The 22469-nt window shown below is 35.2% G+C and overlaps 1 protein-coding gene and 1 long non-coding RNA gene across 3 annotated transcripts; one reads left to right on the top strand and one right to left on the bottom strand.

Annotated features, from left to right (window-relative positions):
• The first annotated feature begins 5383 nt into the window (after positions 1–5383).
• LOC107632354 (uncharacterized) lies at positions 5384–8493 on the top strand. Of its 2 annotated transcripts, XM_088501618.1 has the most exons (5): positions 5384–5622; positions 5703–6013; positions 6098–6178; positions 7764–7903; positions 8096–8493. In XM_088501618.1, exons 2-5 carry the CDS (start codon positions 5717–5719, stop codon positions 8343–8345), a joined length of 768 nt encoding a protein of 255 aa, XP_088357744.1. In that variant the 5' UTR covers positions 5384–5622; positions 5703–5716; the 3' UTR covers positions 8346–8493. The 2 variants fall into 2 exon arrangements, with proteins under 2 accessions (XP_088357744.1, XP_088357743.1); XM_088501617.1 differs by lacking the exon at positions 5384–5622 and having other exon boundaries at positions 5629–6013.
• Positions 8494–9003: 510 nt separating this feature from the next.
• LOC148578016 (uncharacterized) lies at positions 9004–11254 on the bottom strand. The gene is made up of 3 exons (XR_015902402.1): positions 11077–11254; positions 9253–9362; positions 9004–9168 (listed from the first exon to the last, which is right to left on the bottom strand). It is a non-coding gene; the product is annotated as an uncharacterized LOC148578016 (long non-coding RNA).
• Positions 11255–22469: the final 11215 nt, after the last annotated feature.

Below are 22469 nucleotides of genomic sequence, written 5' to 3'. Positions count from 1 at the left end.
ATCATTCCCTATGAACGCATGCCTGACAACCACTTCCGTTCTACATTAGATTGAATGAGTATCTCTTAGATCTCTTAATCAGAATCTTCGTGGTATAAGCTAGATTGATGGCGGCATTCATGAGAGTCCGGAAAGTCTAAACCTTGTCCGTGGTATTCCGAGTAGGACTCTGGGATTGAATGATTGTGACGAACTCTAAACTCGCGAGTGCTGGACGTAGTGACAGACGCAAAAGGATAGTAAATTCTATTCCAGTATGATCGAGAACCTCCAAGATGATTAGCCATGCAGTGACAGCGCATCGGACCATTTTCACAGAGAGGAATAGGATGCAACCAACGACAAGGGTGATGCCTCCAGACGATTAGCTGTGCTATGACAGAGCATTTGGACCATTTTCCCGAGAGGATTGAAAGTAGCCATTGGCACCGGTGACATCCTTACATAAAGCCAGCCATAGAAAGGAGTGAGACGGATTGGATGAAGACAGCAGGAAAGCAGAGGTTCAGAGGAATGAATGCATCTCCATACGCTTATCTGAAATTCTCACCAATGATTTACATAAGTATTTCTATCCTTATTTTAGTATTAATTTCGAAAACTCCATAACTATTTTATATCCGCCTGACTGAGATTTACAAGGTGACCATAGCTTGCTTCATACCAACAATCTCTGTGGGATCGACCCTTACTCACGTAAGGTTTATTACTTGGACGACCCAGTGCACTTGCTGGTTAGTTATGCGAAGTTGTGAAGATATGTTTAGACCATGGTTCTGTGCATCCGTTTTTGGTGCCATCGCCAGGGAATCAATTTCGAACAATAATTCACAACCTGAGTAACAATTTCGCATACCAGTCATCAACCACAACCAAACCATAGTATTTTCCTCCTAGACTTTGAGTCCTAGTGGAATAAAAAAGATCAATGTGTAGCAACTTCAAAGGTCTTTTAGTTGAGATATCTTCCTTTAACTTGAAAGAATATTTGGTTTGTTTACCCATTTGACAAGTATCACAAGTAATGTCTTTGTCAAATTTAATTTTAGGAAGACCTCTAACTAATTTTTTTTACAAGCTTGGAGATTTAAACCATGCTTGCATGTCCCAATCTCTTATGCCATAAGTATTTTTTAGAATCTATAGAGATAAAGCAAGCTACATTTTAATCTCTAAGTTCCTCTAAAGTGAGAGCATATACATTATCGTACCTTTTTTGTAACAAACAAAATATCACCTAAAATTTTATTTATGATCAAGCATTCAGCCTTTTTGAAGTGAGCTAATATTCCAAATTACACAATTGACTAATACTAAGAAGATTATATTTCAATCCATCAACCAAGAAAATATTGTCTATAAAAGTAGAGAAATTCTTACCCACTTTTCCAATAGCAATAATCTTATCCTTTCCATCATCACCGAAAGTTACAAAACTTTCATCATACTTGTTGATTTTGATGAAGAGCGTAGACTTTCGGTCATATGCTTTGAACATCCACTATCTAGATACCACATGTCTTTTTTCTTCTTGGATGCAAGGTAAATCTGTACAAAACTTCAAGAGATCTTAGGTATCCAAATAAATTTGTATCTTTTGATGTTAATCCACCTTAATTGGCTAAGTGCATTGAAGTCATTTACCACTTTATATACTTTGTTTCCTACTTTTCTTTCAACAATAAAACATTGATAAGATGAATGACCATCTTTTTTGTAATTGTGACAATGATTTTCTTTTGCAGATTTTTTTTATAGTGATTTAAAGTTTGTAATTTTTTGGTTCTTGAAGTTGATGCTTCAGTCTGAACAAGTGATCTTTCAAAAGCTACATCACTTTCATTAAAGTAACCCAAATCAGATTTTTCAAATGAGGGTTTGGTTCTTGAGGTTGATGCCTTGGTCTTAATAAATAATTTTTCAAAAAGTACATCATTTTGGTAACATAATCCAAACTAGATTTTTCAAATAGTGGTTTTTGATTAGCTAGCAATTTGTCTAAGTTGCTGAAATTTTGAGCAAATTGAGCTAAATCATGATTTAAACCTCTAATCACCTTATGTAATCTATCATTTTCTGCAATAAGATCAAGTGAATCATTGACCGAACATTTACCTTTAAACTTTTCAATTTTAGACTTAAAAAATCTGTTTTCTTCAACTAACTCAGAAACACTTTTCGGTTTCCTTCGCCTTTTCTTTTAGAAAATCATTTTCTGTTCTTAAGGCATCATTTTTAGCTGTGCATTTATTATATTTTTCTTAAATATTTTTAACATGAGCAGTTAAGTCATCAATCATCAAATATAATTTTTCATTGGATAAATCAAAATAGTTTACCCCTTCCAATCATACTTGGTTGACCATGAAGCACACTTGAGCATCGTATTCAAATTTTTCTTCATCATCGAAGTCATTCTCAAGATCTTTCCATGATGCTATTAGCACCTGCTTCTTGTCTTTTTTTTTTTGTCCTCCTTCTTGAGTTTAGGATAGTCATACTTGAAGTGACCAACTTCGTTGCAGTGATGGCATATGACCTTGCTGAAATCCCTTTTGTGCTCCTTTGAACTTGAACCTTTGCTCTTTTCTTTGCCTCTCATTAGACTTCTAAACTTCCTAGCAAAAAATACAATTTCATCATCTGAAAAACTATCATTAGAATCATCTTACAATGACTCAACTTTTGATTTTAGGACCACTCCTTTCCTTTTTGTGTCTTGGTTGGTGTGTGTAGTTTCATATGCAAGTAATTTTTCTCTCAACTCATCATATGTTAGTGGACTCAGATTATTGCTCTCGGCTATCATAGTTGCCTTGTTTCCACTCTTTTGTGAGACTTCTAAGTACTTTCTTCAAAAGTATTTGTTTAGTGTGGGTCATTCCTATAGCATCCAAGCTATTTATGATGATCGAGAATATCTCGAACATCTCATCAATGGTTTCTCCTTCCTTCATGGAAAATATTTCATATTATTTTCGCAGCATATCTATCCTAGTTTTTTTTACTTGTTTGGTACCTTCGTGAGTGACTTGGAGTTTATCTCAAATCTCTTTTTCCATCTTGTATCTAGATAGCTTCCAATATTCCTCGAAGATAATAGCACAGTACATCATATTGATGACTTTGGCATTTAACTCCACTTTCTTTTTGTCTTCTTCGTTCCATTCGATTTCTTCTTTTGGAGTCACCACTCCTTCAGCACTTGTCTTGGTTGGAATTTGAGGACCATTTACAATGATCTTTCATATATATAGTCAATGAATTACACAAAGATTCACATCCTTTCCTTCCAGTAGGTGTAGTTCTTGCCATTTAAAAAAGGTGGCCTATTATTGGATGACCCTCAGTGAGCGTGTAAGCTACAGTATTTGCACCCATGTTATTTGTCATTGGATCTTTTTTTCAAGCTGTGAAGCTTAATTCTTGAGACCTAGCTCTTGATACCAATTGAAGGTTCTTTATGGCCTAGAGAAAGGGAGTTGAATCTATGGCCTTCTTTTAAACTTGATCAATTAATCCTCAAACCAAAAAATAAAACTGTGCTTCTATTCAGACTACGAGATTGATTATGCAGGAAACAATTTTATTTTTTCTTATAACGAATGAAAAAAGAAATAGAGCAGGGAGAAAAAAAAAGGCAGCCATGTATCTTGGTTCAGCTACCTTGTGCAATATAGCCTACTGCCTACATTCAGTCTCCACCACAACAGTGACAGAATTTTTACTATCTTTTCACAATTTTACATTCACCAATACCCAAAAATTCAACCTAATTATATCAGGGACATATCAAACTTCTACCTAAGCTTGACTTGGCTAGGTTCACTCCCTAGACTCACAACACACTAAGTGCTCACCCAACTGAGCAAGGGACCCCTCTTAAATACAAGATACAAAACAAAAATACAATCAAAAGAAATATGACATAAATCTTGACTTTTCTCTCCAGGTTACCTCTCTTTGCCTTTTCTCTCAATGACTTTTTCTTTATGCCTCACATATATGGCTTTTTCATTGAAATAAAACATCGAAAGATGAAATATAGAAACTGAATATTCAATGATAAACTATGAAGGAGATGATGTAGAACAGCTCAAAAGCTATAAGCTTGACCCGTTTCTGAGTTCTCAAATGTAGCTTTTCATCTTGACGAAATGCTTTTTTTAGTGTAGGTGCAATGCTTCCAAGACTTCAAACTTTGAGTTGTGAGAATTCTCTGAAATCAGAATTTAGGTTCTCTCTCCTCGAGCAAACTGAAGTTGATTTTTCCTTTTTATATGGAGTAAGGTTGCCAAGGCTAGGGTTTATTGAACTGAGTCAACACATTGAACCTTGAACCGACTGAAGTCTTTTCCTTTTTTTTCATAAATCAGATCAGAAAATCAGGGATTAAGATCAGAGTTAAACAGCGCAGAAGAGAGATGAGCAGCAGCAGCTTCATTGATTTGGGTTCCTCAATGAGTTTGCTAAATCCAAACCTTTAATCTTGTGTTTTGACCCCAAATTTAAATGTCAACCATTGATTTGCACCAAAAGAAAGTAGCCTCCACTTTCTTCTTGTTACTCGAAATGCATGTGCAGAGAGAAGATGAATTCAACAAGTAATTAACTTGCATGATAATGAAAACCTTTTACCTTTTTCTTCTGATTATACTTGATTTAAGCATTTTGATTTTGCCTCCATTAATTTGACATTACCTCTAAAATTTTTCTTTTTCTTCTTTCTTCTTCGATGTTTGATCGAAAGATAAACTCCCTATTTTTTCTCTGTACTTTACCCGAATTAATAAAGTTTTACCAAACAACAAGATTTTTTTCCTTTTTCATGAAGGCAATGTGTTGGACTATGAGTTTGGTCCAAGTAGCTATGATTCAAACACTTGATTTTTTTATAGTTTAGGCTACACAAATGATTTTTGGGCCTGCTACACTAATATAGGGATCAAACACAAATGGAACTTTTAACCCAACCAAATATAATGTTTGTCATAATTTATTTTATTAATTGGTTATTTTTAAAAAAATTTAATATTATATGTTTATCTAATATAATTTTAATTTTATAAACACTAAATGGTACAATATTGGATATTATAATATTTGAGAGTATTATTTTTTACTTTAATTTTTTTAATTAAGAAACAAAACATTAGTTAGGTATCCTTATTTTAAAAATTAAATAGCAAAAAAAAAAATGAATTTAATTAGTATTTATCAATTTTACAATCGTAACAAATTTTATAATCAGAAACCTGAAAATATATTTTAAATAATTGCTTGTTGAATTATTCTTTCATTTAAAAGAAAAAAGTACATTAGAAAGAATTAAAAAAATTGAAAAATGTGTGATAATAACTGAGTTGTTGACAATCTTTCTTTTAATTTATACATGAACTAATTTCTATTTTTGGATAATGTGGTGGTTCACAAAAAAACACTTGGAGTAACTAATATCATTTTTTGCCTTACATGGAAGTAGAAACTAAATTTCCAAGCAACTGAAACCGGTTATAACAACAGTAAACAATCCAACATTAACTGATGACGCAGTAGTTTAGATTACCCTTTTCAGATTAACTACTTTACTCAATTCAGCAAACAGCAAAAGAACAAGCTTATGTATGTACCTAACTAACATCGAGATCTAAATAGATCTGTTTAATTTTCTAATTTTGTTCTTGTTGTTGTTGAGATGCCAGGCCCTGGTGCTCACATGATGTATGCCATGGGTTCTGGCTTGGCTCTAACCACTGTCTCCAATGGAAGATTCAGCCCTCACCACACACTCACATACACCATCAACGCCTTCTTCGGACCGGACATCGGTTCTTTCTCGGAGTGGCTTGGGTCACTTTTTGGTGGACCTGCTGATGCTGCTGGATCTGCCATGGCCACTCTCATCCACCATCCTTTGTTCTATGTTGTTATATTGGGACTCCCTCTTTGTGTTCTCTACTCCAGGGTGTCATCTTATCTTGTTCACAATCACCTTCTTGATTCTGTTTCAAGGGTCAGTCACTCTCTAGTTCTACCAAGTGATGAGGTGAATAGTGATTTGAGTTTATGATGATGTTAATTTGTTACTTTGTAGCAGGTTCCCCTCACAAGGATGCAATGCTTTTTGTTGATTTCAGCTGCCTCTTTCACCCACTTCTTCCTAGATCATCTCTTTGAGGTAATTATTCTTTTCTCTAAACATCATTAATTATTAGCTATTTCAGTTTCTACTTTTATTTAATTTAATTGTCCATATTTTAATGTTTGGGAGACAAAAAAATCAGCCCAAGCAACTCAAACTTATCTTATTAGCGTTTATTAATTGTCGCTAAAAAAAGTAAATTTGAACTGTTTGAACTAATTTTTTATTATTTTCCTAACATTACCGATATAACTTAACCTTTTTAAAAGAGATAGTTGTACGAAAATCTCGACCCAAAGCTTTGGCTTAGGCTTCGGAGGTATAAAGCCTGTCATATATAGCAGGAATTGCTTTATTTCTGGGTTGAATACCATTGTCACTCAACTTTGGCCTATTCTTTAGTTCACTCTCCTCCACCCGAAAAGATGTCTCTAACTACTTAGATCCTTGACAGCTACATAAAGCGATTAATGTAGGAATTTTATTGAAATGAGAACATATGCATAGCTATATATTAAGAAAAACATATATTCTCTCTCTACTTGAATCAAAATCACATTACAAGCCAAGGATATATAATAAGAAAGTGAGTCTAATACTTGGTACAACCCCCTTAAAAAAAATTATACAGAAACAATACTATATCAAAATTGCGTAATTATTTAATCTCTACATATATGAAAGAGACATATGCTAAATTGATCATGCATCTTGTACCAAGTAGAAGCAAGATGTGTCTAATGCAGTCCACTTCACGTGGAGTTGATAGTCGAGAGCTATTAGATGAAAATTTAGTCAAATCAGTCAAATCATCTAACGGCTCTCAGTTATTAACTTCACATGAAGTCGACTGCACCTGAGTTTTCACCTTATGTTAAAGGATGTCATAACATTACAAGCATCTACTCTTCTACTATTTCATTTAGTGTTTCCAACAGCATGCTTAGAAATATTTCAAGACACTAGTCATCAGTGTACATGATGATGGCCAAAAGTGACTGAGAAATTGAACCACTTTGGAAAGTTAAAAGGAAATGGTGACATAATCGATTGTTATAATGCATATTATTAATTAATAGATATACGGATTTAATATCAAATATTTACAACACCAAATAAAACTGTAAAAGATAACTATATACATATCTCTAAAGATCATGATTCTAAGTGGTTAAAGAAAAATATTTGTACGAAGGTTGGTATTCGAAAACACATGTCCTGTCTAATTTTTTTCAGAGGTGATATGTGATTAATCTGTTAGCTGTCAAAAAAAATTAGATGATAGTATAAATCTTTTCCTTATAATATGTATATATAGCAATTAGGTCTTAACCATTAAAACTCAAATCATAAGAATCCTACACGATTATTTTATCTGATTATGTACATTTATCATTAGGCTCCAAAGCCAAATGATACATTGATATCTAAAACTCAAAATAGATCACTCAATTATTTCATGAGCTTACAAGCATATAAAATTATTTGACAATGATAAAAACCAGCAATCAATAATAGAAGCCCACCATGAAAAATTCAAACATTAATTACTCTTTATGCCCCTTGGTGATTGAGATTGAACAAATATTATTATATTAATTATCTTCAAAATCATATATAGGAAAATGGGAAAACAACAACCTATACTTGGATTTTGAGCACTGGCTGGTGGGAAAGTAGGGCACCAAACTACCCAGATGCAGTTATTGTAGTCTCCATCTTATGTGCTTCCTTAATTGGCGGCTTTTTCTACCTCAACAGGTTCTCACTTTTGCAACTTTCCTTTGTACCATTACGGTTTCTTTTAGTTAGAATAAGAAACAGAATAATTTTTAACCGTCACTCTAAAAACATTTATATATCTCCATCTTTGTTTTTTATTGTCTTAACTTCCAAAATTTGCTTAAATAGCATGGTCTTAACATATATTATCCGTATTCAATTGCCAAGCAGAGCAAATGCCACAAACTCCATAAAGAACAAGTCATACCAATCAATGCTACTTATCCTGTCAGTAGCTTCCTTGTACTGCCTATGGTGTGCAATCCAGATATACTGTATCAGTCCTCGTCGGCCGGCCGTTGGCGAAGAGGCTGATCTCGGTGTTCTTGTGTTCTTAGCTGTATATTTCTTTCTGCCTTATGCTTTGTGTATCATGTCAATGCACCCAAAAGAGCTTGACTCTAATCAAATTCCACTTTAATAGTTTCTACTGCTCTCATTGCAAGAGAACCGGTGAAGCATAAATTTCTTGTCAATGATAGAATCAGGGTATTTTGACCTGGGTTATTTCATTGCTTGTATAAATGTAATTGTAAACTGTTTCAAATAAAGCTTTTTGTCTTGACAAATATATGTATATGAAATTTTGGCTGAACTTATATGAAGGGAAAATTCAGGTTGTCCTTGCTGTAGAATAACTCCTATGGTCATTCAATTTGTTAAAACTTGATTCTTAACTCTCAATGTTTGTATCATCTCTTTATACTTACAATAATCAAGTTTAGTGAAGGGTAAAGAGTATAACAGGTCATTACTTTCTCCTTGTATTAGGGTAAATAATTCTGTGGCAAACTTTTCTTCACCCAGAGGTCCAAAACTATGATGAAAAACAATATAAATAACAAATGCTAAGAGAAAAAATTCAACAACAACAATAAAGCCTATCCCACTAAATAGGATTGACAACATGGATCAAACAAACGTTGCAGCGTGGATCTGTTTTTACAAAAGGCAAAAATAGAAGAGAATATATAAGGACACTACTAGGAAGATTTTGAGAAGGAACGAAGTGAGAGAACATAAGATGAGGAGATACCACATCTAACTCAAAACTTTATGGTAGTAAATTAATGGGGGTCTCGTCTTATAAACTCCTCACTCTTCTTTACTTTCTTCTATGTGCGACTAATTTCATATACTACTTCTCACACTTGCAGCATTAACAATTTTTAGCCATTGGTTGGAAAGCATCCAAAATAATGACATCCTAAGTCCCTACGGAACTGAATTGATGAATGCAATGCCTACATAAAATTTTGGTGTATATATGATTATGATGTTTGCTTGCATTACAAGTTAGTAAAAGAAAAACAGCTTAAAGTTTTTACCATCGTTGATATGAAGATGCATCCGGGGATCCTCGTTGGTATGCAAATTCATCGTTCTCCGTCAGTTGAATTTCTCCATCAAGAATAGCAACCTTAGCATGTCTCCATGACTGCACACAAAATCTCTTCTTTATTTTTCTTTAATCAACATGTAATGACATTTATGACTATGTTACATGTGTAGAAGAACAGAGAAATAGGCAATACATACAAGTACCTAATACGAAATCCTTTGATATTCTGCTTCAAAAATATTAGGAATATATTAAAAATAAACTATTAAATTAATTATCATGTATTTTTGTTATTATAATTATCTTTTTAATTATTTCTATAATTAAGGTCTTTTATTTAGAGAAAAAATATGTAAAAATAGCATGCCACCTCACGTTAAAGAATTTAAGTTAAAAACTCTTTTTTAGGAAAATGGATCCTCTCCAATTTTTTTAACACTTGACAGAATCCAGTGTGATCTCTCAACTTTAATTCTATAAGTGGGACTAAAAATAAATGAGAGAGAGAATAATGAATGGTTAGATTAGACACTGCACACCATCCAGTTTTTTTCACTGGAGATGATCAACTCCCCTTTTGTAGCATGTTAAACAAAAATAAATAAATAAATGAAAAAAGATATAGTCTTCGTAAATTCTTGCTTTCTTATCACTTTTTTTGGGAAATGAATCCTCTCAACTTTTTTAACAATTGAGAGAGTAAAGTGTGATCTCTTACCATTAATTTTATAAGTGGGACTAAGAATAAATATAAGAGAGAGTAATAAAGGATGAGACCTACTACACATACAAGTCTTTTTGACATACAAGTTTATACAAGTTAATCTTAATTGAATAAAATCCACTTGTATAATGCAAGGAAGGAGAGGAAGAATTTTGAATTATATAGAACTTATCAATACACATACATAAAAAATTCTTAAACAATACAATATAAATGACTTGTATGAACTTGTATGTGTAAATGACTTGTATGTAGAGAATAATCCATAAAAGATTAGAGATTACATTTTATACTCTCAATTTTTTTAAACAATTGAGAGGATTCATTCCGCTCTTTTTGCCTAAAAAAAAAATCAAAGGTTTTTTTTTAAGGTATTTTTTCGGAACTTCTTTCTCCCACCTTTTCGGATTAGCATAAAAATATTTTAGTTTGGTTATTGTTTGGGCGATCAGCCTATAGGACAGACATTTTCCTTAAAAAATATATGACCCAATCTTCAACATTTAAAAAATAAATAAATTATATTTTTATTTTTAATTATGATTTTTTTTTTAAATATCTCTAACATATAACTATATTTAATTTTATTTTTAATATTTTTAATTTATGTCAAAATTATTCTTAGAAGTTAACTCCATATAAAATGTTAGGGATAAAATTAAAAACTTCTAAGAATAATTTTGACACAAATAAAAAATGTTAATGACAAAACTGAATAAAATTAAATGTTATGGATATTTTTAAAAAGAGTAAAATTACACATCCAAATCTTTTTATAAACTAAGTTCAACTAAGTTAAACAATAATACTTAGAATAATACTAATTATAACTGAATTTTATTATATTAGACTAATTTGATTAAATTTGGTTAACAAAAAAATTTGAATATGTAGCATTATTCTTTTAAAAAAACTCCAAATATTAAGGATAAAAAATATAATTTACCCATTCAAAAAAGTTTACTTTTTATTTCCGGAAAGAGTATGTATTATTCTCTCTTTACTTTTTGGTTTTGGTCAATATAATCTTATAATTAATTTTTTTAATAGAATTTTTCATAATAAAATTTCATATCTAGTTCTTACTGTCACGGTCTTGGACACATTCCAACGCTACCGTGCCGGCACTCAGATTTACTCAACCTCTTGAGCTAAGACCAAGTCAGCCTAACCCTCAATACTTAGCAAGAAAGCTAAGAATACAAGAGAACACAAGAGAAAGGAAGCTTTGGTGGAAAGAACACTTTATTACTCAAGTGTGATTACAAATGATTCACACACACCCAAACTCTAACTCTCACCCCTATTTATAGCCATCCACCTCCTCAATGGATGGTTAGGATTAAATCTAATTAACGGTCCAGATTAATCATCCAGAACCTTCTTTAAAAATATCTATCCTACCACAAATCTCTAAATGTTTCTAGATTATTCCAAACTACTCTTTATACTTCTATATACATCTACACTCTTCTAGAATACTCTATGACCTTCTAGAGTCTTCTAGAACCTTCTAGGGTATTCCGGGACCTTCTAGGACATTCTAGAACGTTCCGAAACCATCTAGAATATTCTCAAACACTCCAGAAAACTATACAAACACTGTTAAATCTAACCTTCTAAAATTTACCGTGACATTCTCCCCCACCTAATGCGCAGACATCCTCGTCGCATTCTGTTCATGATAGCGCTCTAGGTGTTCTTGGAATTGCCACAGATCTTCGCGAGTTTCCCCTCGGACTTCGGTAAGGCAGAGATGAAATCTAGAGAGACACTTTCCCTCGGTCGCTCTGATGGAGGCAGAGGTTCCAACAACTCACTTGGTGTCTTGTTTTCAATCTTATCTTGTTGGCACACAAGACAAGTCTTCACATAGCTCTCCACTTCATCTCTCATTTGAGGCCAATAATAAGAAGATTCAATGAGTGCCAAGGTCCTTCGCTGACCTTGGTGACCAGCCCACTTGGTGTCGTGGCATTCCTTCACTAATTTTCTTCTTAGATTTTCCCATTTAGGGACGTATAGTCTTCTCCTTTTAGTGTAGAGAAGGTCGTTTTCTAACCAAAATCTTTTGGTCTTACCTTCTCTAGCCAACTCCACCAACTTCTTGGCTAATGGATCGTGATGCAACCCTTCCTTGATGATATGCATAATATCTCCTTCAACCATAGAAATGGCCGCTAACTCAGCCTTGCGACTCAGCGCATCTGCTACCACATTAGTCTTGCCTGACTTGTATTCGAATTCGAAATCAAACTCAGCCAAGAAGTCTTGCCACCTAGCTTGTTTGGGGCTTAACTTCTTTTGAGTTTGGAAGTAGCTTGTAGCCACATTGTCTGTCTTGACGATGAAGTGTGAACCAAGCAAGTAGTGACGCCAAGTTCTCAGACAATGCACCACTGCGGTCATCTCCTTCTCTTGGACAGTGTATCGCCTCTCTGTATCATTCAACTTGCGACTCTCAAAGGCAATAGGATGTCCTTCTTGCATCAGAACTCCTCCAATAGCATAGTCAGAAGCATCAGTGTGGACTTCAAACACCTTTGAGTAGTCGGGTAGTGCTAGTACTGGTCCTTTTGTGATAGCAGCCTTCAACTCATCAAAAGCCTTTTGACACTCCTTTGACCATTCCCAAGAGTGGTTCTTCTTGAGAAGATCAGTTAATGGTGCAGCCTTGGCGGAGTATCCCTTGATAAACCTCCGATAGTAATTAGCCAACCCAAGGAATGACCTCAATTCAGATACCTTGTTTGGAGGTTCCCACTCTTTGATAGCCTTCACTTTTCCTTGATCCATGCAGAGAGTTCCATCTTTAATGATGTGTCCCAAGAAGTGGACTTCGTCCCTTGCAAAGGAACACTTTTCCTTCTTCACATATAGGTTATTCTCTCGCAAGATCTTGAACACGGTTCGTAAGTGTTCTACATGTTCCTCCAAAGTATTGCTATAGACAACAATGTCATCCAAGTAGACCACTACAAACCGATCAAGGTAAGGTCAAAAAATCTAGTTCATCAAGGTACAGAAGGTCGCAGGAGCATTGGTCAAGCCAAAAGGCATCACCAACCACTCATACGATCCATACCTCGTGACACACGTGGTCTTAGGTTCATCACCATCGGCAATTCTCACTTGGTGATATCCTGACCTCAAATCTAGCTTTGAGAACCACTTAGCTCTACCAAGTTAATCAAACAAATCGGCTATCAAAGGAATGGGGTATTTGTTCTTGATGATTACCTTGTTAAGTGCTCGATAGTCGATGGATAGTCTCAATGAACCATCATGCTTCTTTTGGAACAAGTCTGGTGCGCCATAAGGTGCCTTCGATGGACGGATGAACCCAGCATCTAGCAAATCCTTGAGTTGCTTCTTCAACTCATCGAGTTCTGGCGGTGCCATCCTATAAGGTATTGAGGCGGGCGGCTTTGCTCCTAACTCCAATTCAATCTTGTGGTCCACCTTCCTCCTAGGTGGTAGTTGTTTTGGCAACTCGGGAGACATCACATCCTTATTTTCTTCAAGGACTTCCTTGATTTTGGGAGGAACGTCTTCTCTTTTGGATGTTGACTCCTCTTGTAATAGAGCCAAATATGTAGTCTCTCCCTTCTTGAACCCTTTCTTGAGTTGCATGACAGACAGTATCGGTGGTCCGCCAACTTTAGAGACTGTAGGGACCATGCATGGAGACCCTTTCTCCATGACGCATACTACGTCGTAGTATGTCATAGGTATTATATTTGCTTTCCTTTGCAAATCGAGTCCGATGACTATTTTAAAATCGTCCATGGGTGCTACTGAGAAATCCACAAGGCCCTTCCAAGAACCAAGAGTCATCTCAACCCCTTTTGCTACTCCCTTAAGGGGTTCACCCTTGGTATTCACGGGTTTGAACCAGCCATTCTTTTCGGTGATCTTCAACCCAAGCCTCTTTGCTTCATCAGGCGTGATGAAGTTGTGTGTAGCACCAGTGTCGATCATAGTCATGACGGGTTTTTCATTGATAAAGGCTTTGACATACATCAAGCCTTTCTTTTCTGTAGTGCTTGCCTCTTTGCCCTTCACAACATTCATGTGTTGGATAGATCCAACACACTCAGTTACTTGAGTTTGAGTTTCTCGTTCCTCGGTGATAGATGCCAAAGTTCCTAGCTTGGGACAATCCTTCATTTGGTGTGGTCCCTTGCACACGAAGCATCCTCCTTTGGGCACGAAAGCCTTTTTCTTTTCTTCGTACTCTTTCTTTGAAGAGTATTTTCCTTCCTTCTTGGTTGAGAAACTCTTTCCCTTGTCTCCCTGATAAACCACTATTTCATGGTTTATCTTATGCTCAATTGAGTGGTTTTTATCAACTATTTACCCACTTATTTATACTATTTGCATGGTTTTACATTTGCCTTCCTAATTATGTGCTTTGATTGAAAACATGCTTCTTTGGCCTTAAGTTCCCTATGTTTAATCCTATCTTATTACCATTAGATGTCTTGATATGTGTGTTAAGTGATTTCAGAATTTATAGGGCAGGAATGGCTCAGAGGATGGAAAGGAAGTATGCAAAAGTGGAAGGAATATAAGAAGTTGGAGAAATTGCTAAGCTGTCCAGCCTGACTTCTTTGCACTCAAACAGCTATAACTTTAGCTACAGAGGTCCAAACGATGCGGTTCTAGTTGCGTTGGAAAGCTAACGTTCGGGGCTTTAATTTGATATATAATATGCCATAGTTGCCATGACGCTAGGTGACGCGGTCACGTGATCCACGTGGACGCGTCGCAGTGGCGAAAAACCAGCGTGGTAGATTTCTTCTCCAGCGATTTCTGGGCTGTTTTCGACCCAGTTTGCGGCCCAAAAAACACAGATTAGAGGCTATAAAGTGGGGGAATGCATCCATACACATAAAAGCTTTCACATTCACAATTTTAGGAGTAGATGTAGTTCTTAGAGAGAGAGGTTCTCTCCTCTCTCTTAGGATTTAGTTTTATGATTTAGGATTATTTCTTCTTCATCACAGGTTCAATGTTCCTTTTATTTATTTTTCTAATTTAATTTATGAACTCTTCCATGTTACATTTGATATCTTTATTAGTGCTAATTGAGGTATTTCAGATTTATGATTGTTCTCTCTTTTATTTATGATATAAATAATTTGAATTTTTCCCTTTTGGCTTTGGTTGAGTCATTGGAGACACTTGAGTTATCAAACTCATTGTTGATTGAAAATTGGAATTCTTCAAGAATTAATTCGGGTTCCAATAACTCTAACTTTTCCCAAGGAAAGACTAGGACTTGAGGAATTAGAATTAATTCATCCACTTAACTTACCTTCATAATTAGAGGTTAACAAAGTGGGGGAAAAATCCAATTCTCATTACAATTGATAAGGATAACCAAGATAGGACTTCCAGTTTTCATACCTTGCCAAGAGTTTTATTATCTATTTAATTTAATACAATTTACTTTCTTGCCATTTACTATTCTCGCTTTTTATCTTATACATTAAAAACCCTAATTTACAAACTCATAATCAATAATAAGAACACCTCCCTGCAATTCCTTGAGAAGACGACCCGAGGTTTAAATACTTCGGTTATCAATTTATTTAGGGGTTTGTTACTTGTGACAACCAAAACGTTTGTACGAAGGGATTTCTGTTGGTTTAGAAACTATATCTACAACGCAACTATTTTTATAAATTCTTTACTAGCAAAAATCCTAACGTCAAAATGGCGCCGTTGCCGGGGAATTGCAAACGTGTGCCTTATTATTGGTTATTGTAAATATTTGCTTTTTGCTTGTTTATTTGTTTTTATTTTTGTTTTTATTTTTGCTTTTTCATAAATTAAGAGGTTATTGGTTTTTTGTTTAGTTATAAAAAATTTTTTCTTTCAAAAATTTGTTCTTGGTGTTCATCTTGATCTTCAAGTTGTTCTTCGTGTTCGTCTTGACCTTCAAGTTGTTCTTAGTTGTTTTCTTCATTTTGATCTAAAAATTTTTAGTTTGGTATCATTTTATTGTTTTTCTCTTTTCTCATTAAATTCAAAAATTCAAAATTTAAAACTCAAATTTCAAATTTCAATTTTTAATTTTCAAAATTCAAATTTCAAAATTTAAAATTCAAATCTCAAATTTCAAAATTTAAAATTTCAAAATTTAAATTTCAAAATTTAAATCTTTTTTAAAAAAATCATATCTTTTTCAAAATCTTATCTTATTTCAAAATTCAAATTTCAAAAATTTCAAATTTCAGATTTCAAAATTTAATTTTCAAATTTCAATAACCTTTTAATTTTAATTTGTTTTTATTTTCGTTTTTTTGAATTTTTATTTGCTACTATGAACTTTCACCCCATCGCTATGAGTCTGGTTATAATTATATTGCAGGAAGAGAAAATTACAATGAGAACAGGCATCAAGGTTGGAACAATCAAAGATGGGAGGAGCCACAAGGATTTGATCAACCCTCTTGGAGACAACCACCTCCAATGGACTATCAACAACCACCACCATATGCCTATGAACCCTTTCCTCAACATGACATTGGACCACCATACTCACAAGTCCCTTTCCACCATTCACCTCCATATGACCCTAACCCACATCCACCATACCAACCACCCTATGAACCAAATGAACCATACATAGATCCACCCCAACCTCCATTGGATAACAATACACTCATCTCTAACATCATTGGTCTCACCTCTACACTCCAAAATCTTATATCCCGCATGAACCAACCCTCTACCTCCAATATTCAACCCTCAAACTCTAGTGCACTTCCTTTTCAACCACATAATGATCTTTTCATCCCATCACCACCCTCCATGGAAGAGCACCCACATCCATCAATCCAAGAGCAAGATGATCCCAATTATGCTATTGATATGGAACAGGAAAGAAGGAATCATCTTCGCGAAATACTTCATAAGGAGCTAGAGGAGGCCCTACGGGTAAAGGTAGGAGAGACCCTTGAAGGTGAAAGAGTAGTTGAAAGGAGTTGTCATGGAAAGAAAATCATCGAGGATGAGTACGATTTTATACTTAAACAACTGGACAAAGCAGCAATTATTAAAAAGGAAGAAGTGGTTGCAGACTTAAGAGATGCTGTACCTCCATTGGAAAGTCCAGTCACAGAGCCTCCTTCCATGCCCTTGGTGAGCAATGAAAAAGAGATTGAATTGGAAGAAAGCTACCAAGAGGAAGAGGTTAATATTGAAGAAACTTGCAAAGAGGTGGAAGTTATCAGAGAGGAGCACAAGGGAGTGGAGCTTGCAAATTTGTTAGAAATACCTCCCCCTAAGTTGCCATCATCCTTCACAACATTCAAGTGGGTAAAATTCATATCCCTTAGCTTTCTAATTCCACTTGAATATGGGCTGCTGGAGACGGATGGTCAACTTAGAGCTCTTTGTGGCATAAAGAGTAAGAGGAAGATGGTCAGTGGTAAGAATTGTTCTGCAAGGTTCATTATGGTTGGAAGCTTTAAACGCAAAGGTTGGTGTATAGTTCAACTGAGTGGGTCTAGAAAGTTGTTTGGCCGCTTTAGTGAGAATTCAGATTGCTTACTACCCGGTTGGAACACTAATGATCAACAAGAAGACGGGTGCAATAGCAAGGTTTGGGATCCTGGAATCTGTTCTGACATCCAACACCCCGGGAGCCTAAGAATCTGTTTGAAGCGGCTCAAAGGCTTTACGTGCCTAGTTTGGGATCCCGGAGGCTACTGGAATTACAAACATTGGTGGAGATTCCTGGATGAGTTCAAGCACAAGCCACCATAACGGGGAGCTCTTCAAATGTCCAACTTAAGGACTCTAACTAAAAGTGATAGGTGGGAGACAACCCACCATGGTATGATCGTTCCTTTTTTCATTTTTATTTAGTTTTATTTGTTTTCGAGTTTTATTTTATTTTATTATATTGAACCTGGAGTTTTGCATCACATTCATATTAACACTGCATTCTGCATTTTTTTCAGATTTAAAAAAAAAAAAAAGCACGCATGCGACGTGGCAGCGTCGCTGACGCGTCCGCGTCACCAGTGCAATGGGAAGAAAAGAAAACGAACAGAAAGTCACGCGAGAGAATGGCTGGAGGTGCACCTTTAGCATAATTTGACCCCACGCAACCGCGTCGCTGACACGTCCGCGTCATGTGGGAAAAGGGCCTCCCACGCGTCCGCGTCACTCACGCGGCCGCGTGACCTGAAAATCGACGTAAAAGAGGGTGCATGGCCGAAAGATGAGCTGGAGTGATGCTGGACTGGCGCTAGACGCACAGACCTTACCACGCGAACGCGTGCCCCACGCGTCCGCGTCATATCCCAATATTGGTCAACCACGCGATCGCGTCCCCCACGCGACCGCGTCACCCTAAAATTTGGCAATATGAGCTTCAAACAGAAAGTTACGCGACCGTGCGGCTGCCCTCGCGCTAATGGCACAGATCGATCCACGCAACCGCGTGGATGACGCGTCCGCGTCATTTCATAGAAGCGCTATCCGCGCGACCGCGTCACTCACGCGTCCGCATCACAAGCAGCGCACAGAATATCCAGATCAGTCAATTTTCTTATCTTTTCTTCTCTAATCCTAATTTTTCTATCTTTTCTTATTCTTTCTTCTTTCTTTCTTACTTTATTTCTTTCACTTCTCATTCCTTTTCACCTTCATTCTATTCTATTTAATTTAATTGCATATTTTCATTCATTGTATTTTTTTTATTTTGTGCATATTTTTATTCTCTTTTCTAAATTTGTTATTTTTATATTGGTGTTAAAAATTTAATTGGGTAATTATTTTCTTGTGAGTTATTATGAAATTGTTTGACAAATTATATATTATTTTTTAAAGGGTTGCTTGTATGTTCAATTTAATACTTTCAATAGCTTATTTACCATGCATGCTCTGTGTTTGTGAAAAAGCTCATATGGCATTATGTATTTTTCTAGATTATTCCATTCTACTATTTTGATGTCTGTTTTTCACAAATTCCCTTTTTATATTTTATTAAATTAATATAATTGTTCTTACAAATAGGTTGTTAGTATGAAAGACTTGGTAATTTAAATTGGACATTAAATGCTTGATCTATGCTACTCGTGCCTTTGCCTGCATGCCAATAAACACCTTGCATTTAATTGTCTTCATATGCACTGCTATATTCCTGTTTATGATTTTTCACATGTAGTCATGACCATGTGTCAACATCATTTATCTTTTAATGTGCATTAATTACCACCTTTCCTATTCTCTTCCTTGCTCTATCCCTTTGAATTCAAGTTACTTTCTTTTTCCCTTTTCAGGATGGCCACCAAGAAGGGTAAAGAGAAAGCTACTCCCAAATCAATAGCAAGGAAAGGAATAGTAAAAGCACCAGCTAAGGAACCACAACCCCCCATCCACTTGCACATCTCAGCATGCACCGAGGACGGTGCAATCTTTAAGTGTGGGGAGGTCGATACCGATCTCCATGGGTTAGTTACTCTTCTATCTCAACACCAATAGTTTATTTTCCTTGTTAGTTGTTGCATTTGCATAATAGATTGCATGTGTAGTTGATTTTGTGCATATTTTACCACTTGGTTGAAGTAATATTTTCTTTTTCAAGAAACCTTTTAGAGCATTTCACTAATTTGAATAAAATTTAATGTTATACTTGTTTGAAGAAATATTATACTGAAACATGGTTTAGAGCTCGAACACACAAAACCTGTGAGATTTTTGAGCTTATTTGAATTGGTTGCATTTTATCAACCAATATTCTGTTTTAGTGTGTTTTTCTCTCTAAAATTGTGATCTTTGTCTTGCTTAATTCTATATTTCCATGGTTTGATGTATGCATGCACTTATATGATTGAGGCCTTTGTTTCACTGAGCTTACATACCCATATGACCTTACCCTTTCATTATCCTTTGCAAACCAATGTTGAGCCTATTTTACCCCTTTTATTCTTTACTTTAGCACATCATTAACTCTAAGCGAAAGACAATAATGCCCTTAATTTGAATCCTTGGTTAGCTTAGACTAGTGAGAGTGCTCATGAATTAAATGTGGGGAAATTGGGATTGAAAACATTTGGTTTGAGAATTGAGTATGTTAGAATTTTCTGAAAATGTGAAAAAAAAATGTTTAGGACATGATTCATGCATCCAATAATTTAATCATATGCATTGAGAAAAATAAAAGAAAAAAATATATATAAAAAAAAGAAGTGAGAAAAAGAAAAGAAAAAAAAGAGCAATTAAGCAAAAAGGGGACAAAATGCCCCAAAGTAAATGATGAAAGCAATGCATATGTACTATACTTGAAATTAGAATGCATGAATATGTGTAAAACATGGTTAATGGATAGTTAGATGTGGTATTATGATTACATGGATTGTCTAAAGTTAGGTAGAAAGTTTAAGTTAATTAAGGATTCAGATTTTAGTCCACTTGGCCAAATACAATCCTACCTTGACCCTAAACCCATTACAACCCTTAAAAGACCTTTTGATATGTGTATCTATGCATTAAATTTTTGTTGATTGTTAGATGAAGAGCAAGCCTTAGAAAGCAAGGTTAGTAGAGAATTGAGATAATTGAACCTTAAACACTTGAGTGATTAGAGTGTATACACTACCAGTGAGGGTTCAATGCTTAATTCCTTGTTCCCTGCTTTCATGAGCTATTTTCTTCTTGCAAGTCTATTTGTACATCATTTTCATGATTTGAATTAGTGAAATCCAGTTCATATTTCTTCTTGAAGGATTTGTTTACTTTTAACTAAGTAGGTAGAAACATTTTGCATGTAGTTGCATTCATATAGATAGGTTGCATTTCATATTAATCTACCATTCCTCTTCATCTTTATAGCTTCTCTTGAACTTAGCATGAGGACATGCTAATGTTTAAGTGTGGGGAGGTTGATAAACCACTATTTCATGGTTTATCTTATGCTCAATTGAGTGGTTTTTATCAACTCTTTACCCACTTATTCATACTATTTGCATGGTTTTACATTTGCCTTCCTAATTATGTGCTTTGATTGAAAACATGCTTCTTTGGCCTTAAGTTCCCTATGTTTAATCCTCTCTTATTACCATTAGATACCTTGATATGTGTGTTAAGTGATTTCAGAGTTTATAGGATAGGAATGGCTCAGAGGATGGAAAGGAAGCATGCAAAAGTGGAAGGAATACAAGAAGTTGGAGAAATTGCTAAGCTGTCCAGCCTGACCTCTTCGCACTCAAATGACTATAACTTTAGCTAAAGAGGTCCAAACGATGCGGTTTCAGTTGCGTTGGAAAGCTAACGTCCGGGGCTTTGATTTGATATATAATATGCCATAGTTTCCCTGACGCTAGGTGACGCGGTCACGTGATCCACACGGACGTGTCGCAGTTGCGAAAAACCAGCGTGGCAGATTTCTTCTCCAGCGATTTCTGGGCTGTTTTCGACCCAGTTTGTGGCCCAGAAAATACAGATTAGAGGCTATAAAGTGAGAGAATGCATCCATACACATACAAGCTTTCACATTCACAATTTTAGGAGTAGATGTAGTTCTTAGAGAGAGGTTCTCTCCTCTCTCTTAGGATTTAGTTTTAGGATTTAGGATTATTTCTTCTTCATCACAGGTTCAATGTTCCTTTTATTTATTTTTCTAATTTAATTTATGAACTCTTCCATGTTACATTTGATATCTTTATTAGTGCTAATTGAGGTATTTCAGATTTATGATTGTTCTCTCTTTTATTTATGATATAAATAATTTGAATTTTTCCCTTTTGGCTTTGGTTGAGTCATTGGAGACACTTGAGTTATCAAACTCATTATTGATTGAAAATTGGAATTCTTCAAGAATTAATTCGGGTTCCAATAACTCTAACTTTTCCCAAGGAAAGACTAGGACTTGAGGAATCAGAATTAATTCATCCACTTAACTTACCTTCATAATTAGAGGTTAACAAAGTGGGAGAAAAATCCAATTCTCATTACAATTGATAAGGATAACCAGGATATGACTTCCAGTTTTCATACCTTGCCAAGAGTTTTATTATCTATTTAATTTAATACAATTTACTTTCTTGCCATTTACTATTCTCGCTCTTTATCTTATAGATTAAAAACCCCCAATTTACAAACTCATAATCAATAATAAGAATACCTCCCTGCAATTCCTTGAGAAGACGACCTGAGATTTAAATACTTCGGTTATCAATTTATTTAGGGGTTTGTTACTTGTGACAACCAAAACGTTTATACGAAGGGATTTCTGTTGGTTTAGAAACTATATCTACAACGCAACTATTTTTATAAATTCTTTACTAGCAAAAATCCTAACGTCACTCCCCCACCTTTAGTAGAACTAGGCTTGGAGGATGACTTAGGTTTAGAGTCTCCCCTATGATACTCAATGAGTGATTCAGCCACCACGATGGCCTCATCGACATCCTTAACATTCCTTCTTTGTAGTTCTTGCTTTGCCCAAGGTTGGAGTC

The sequence above is a fragment of the Arachis ipaensis genome, chromosome B1, assembly GCF_059453495.1.
Source record: "Arachis ipaensis isolate K30076 ecotype BB chromosome B1, ASM5945349v1, whole genome shotgun sequence".
In the NCBI taxonomy this organism is placed as follows: domain Eukaryota; kingdom Viridiplantae; phylum Streptophyta; class Magnoliopsida; order Fabales; family Fabaceae; genus Arachis; species Arachis ipaensis.
This window is presented reverse-complemented; position numbering and strand designations above follow the sequence as displayed.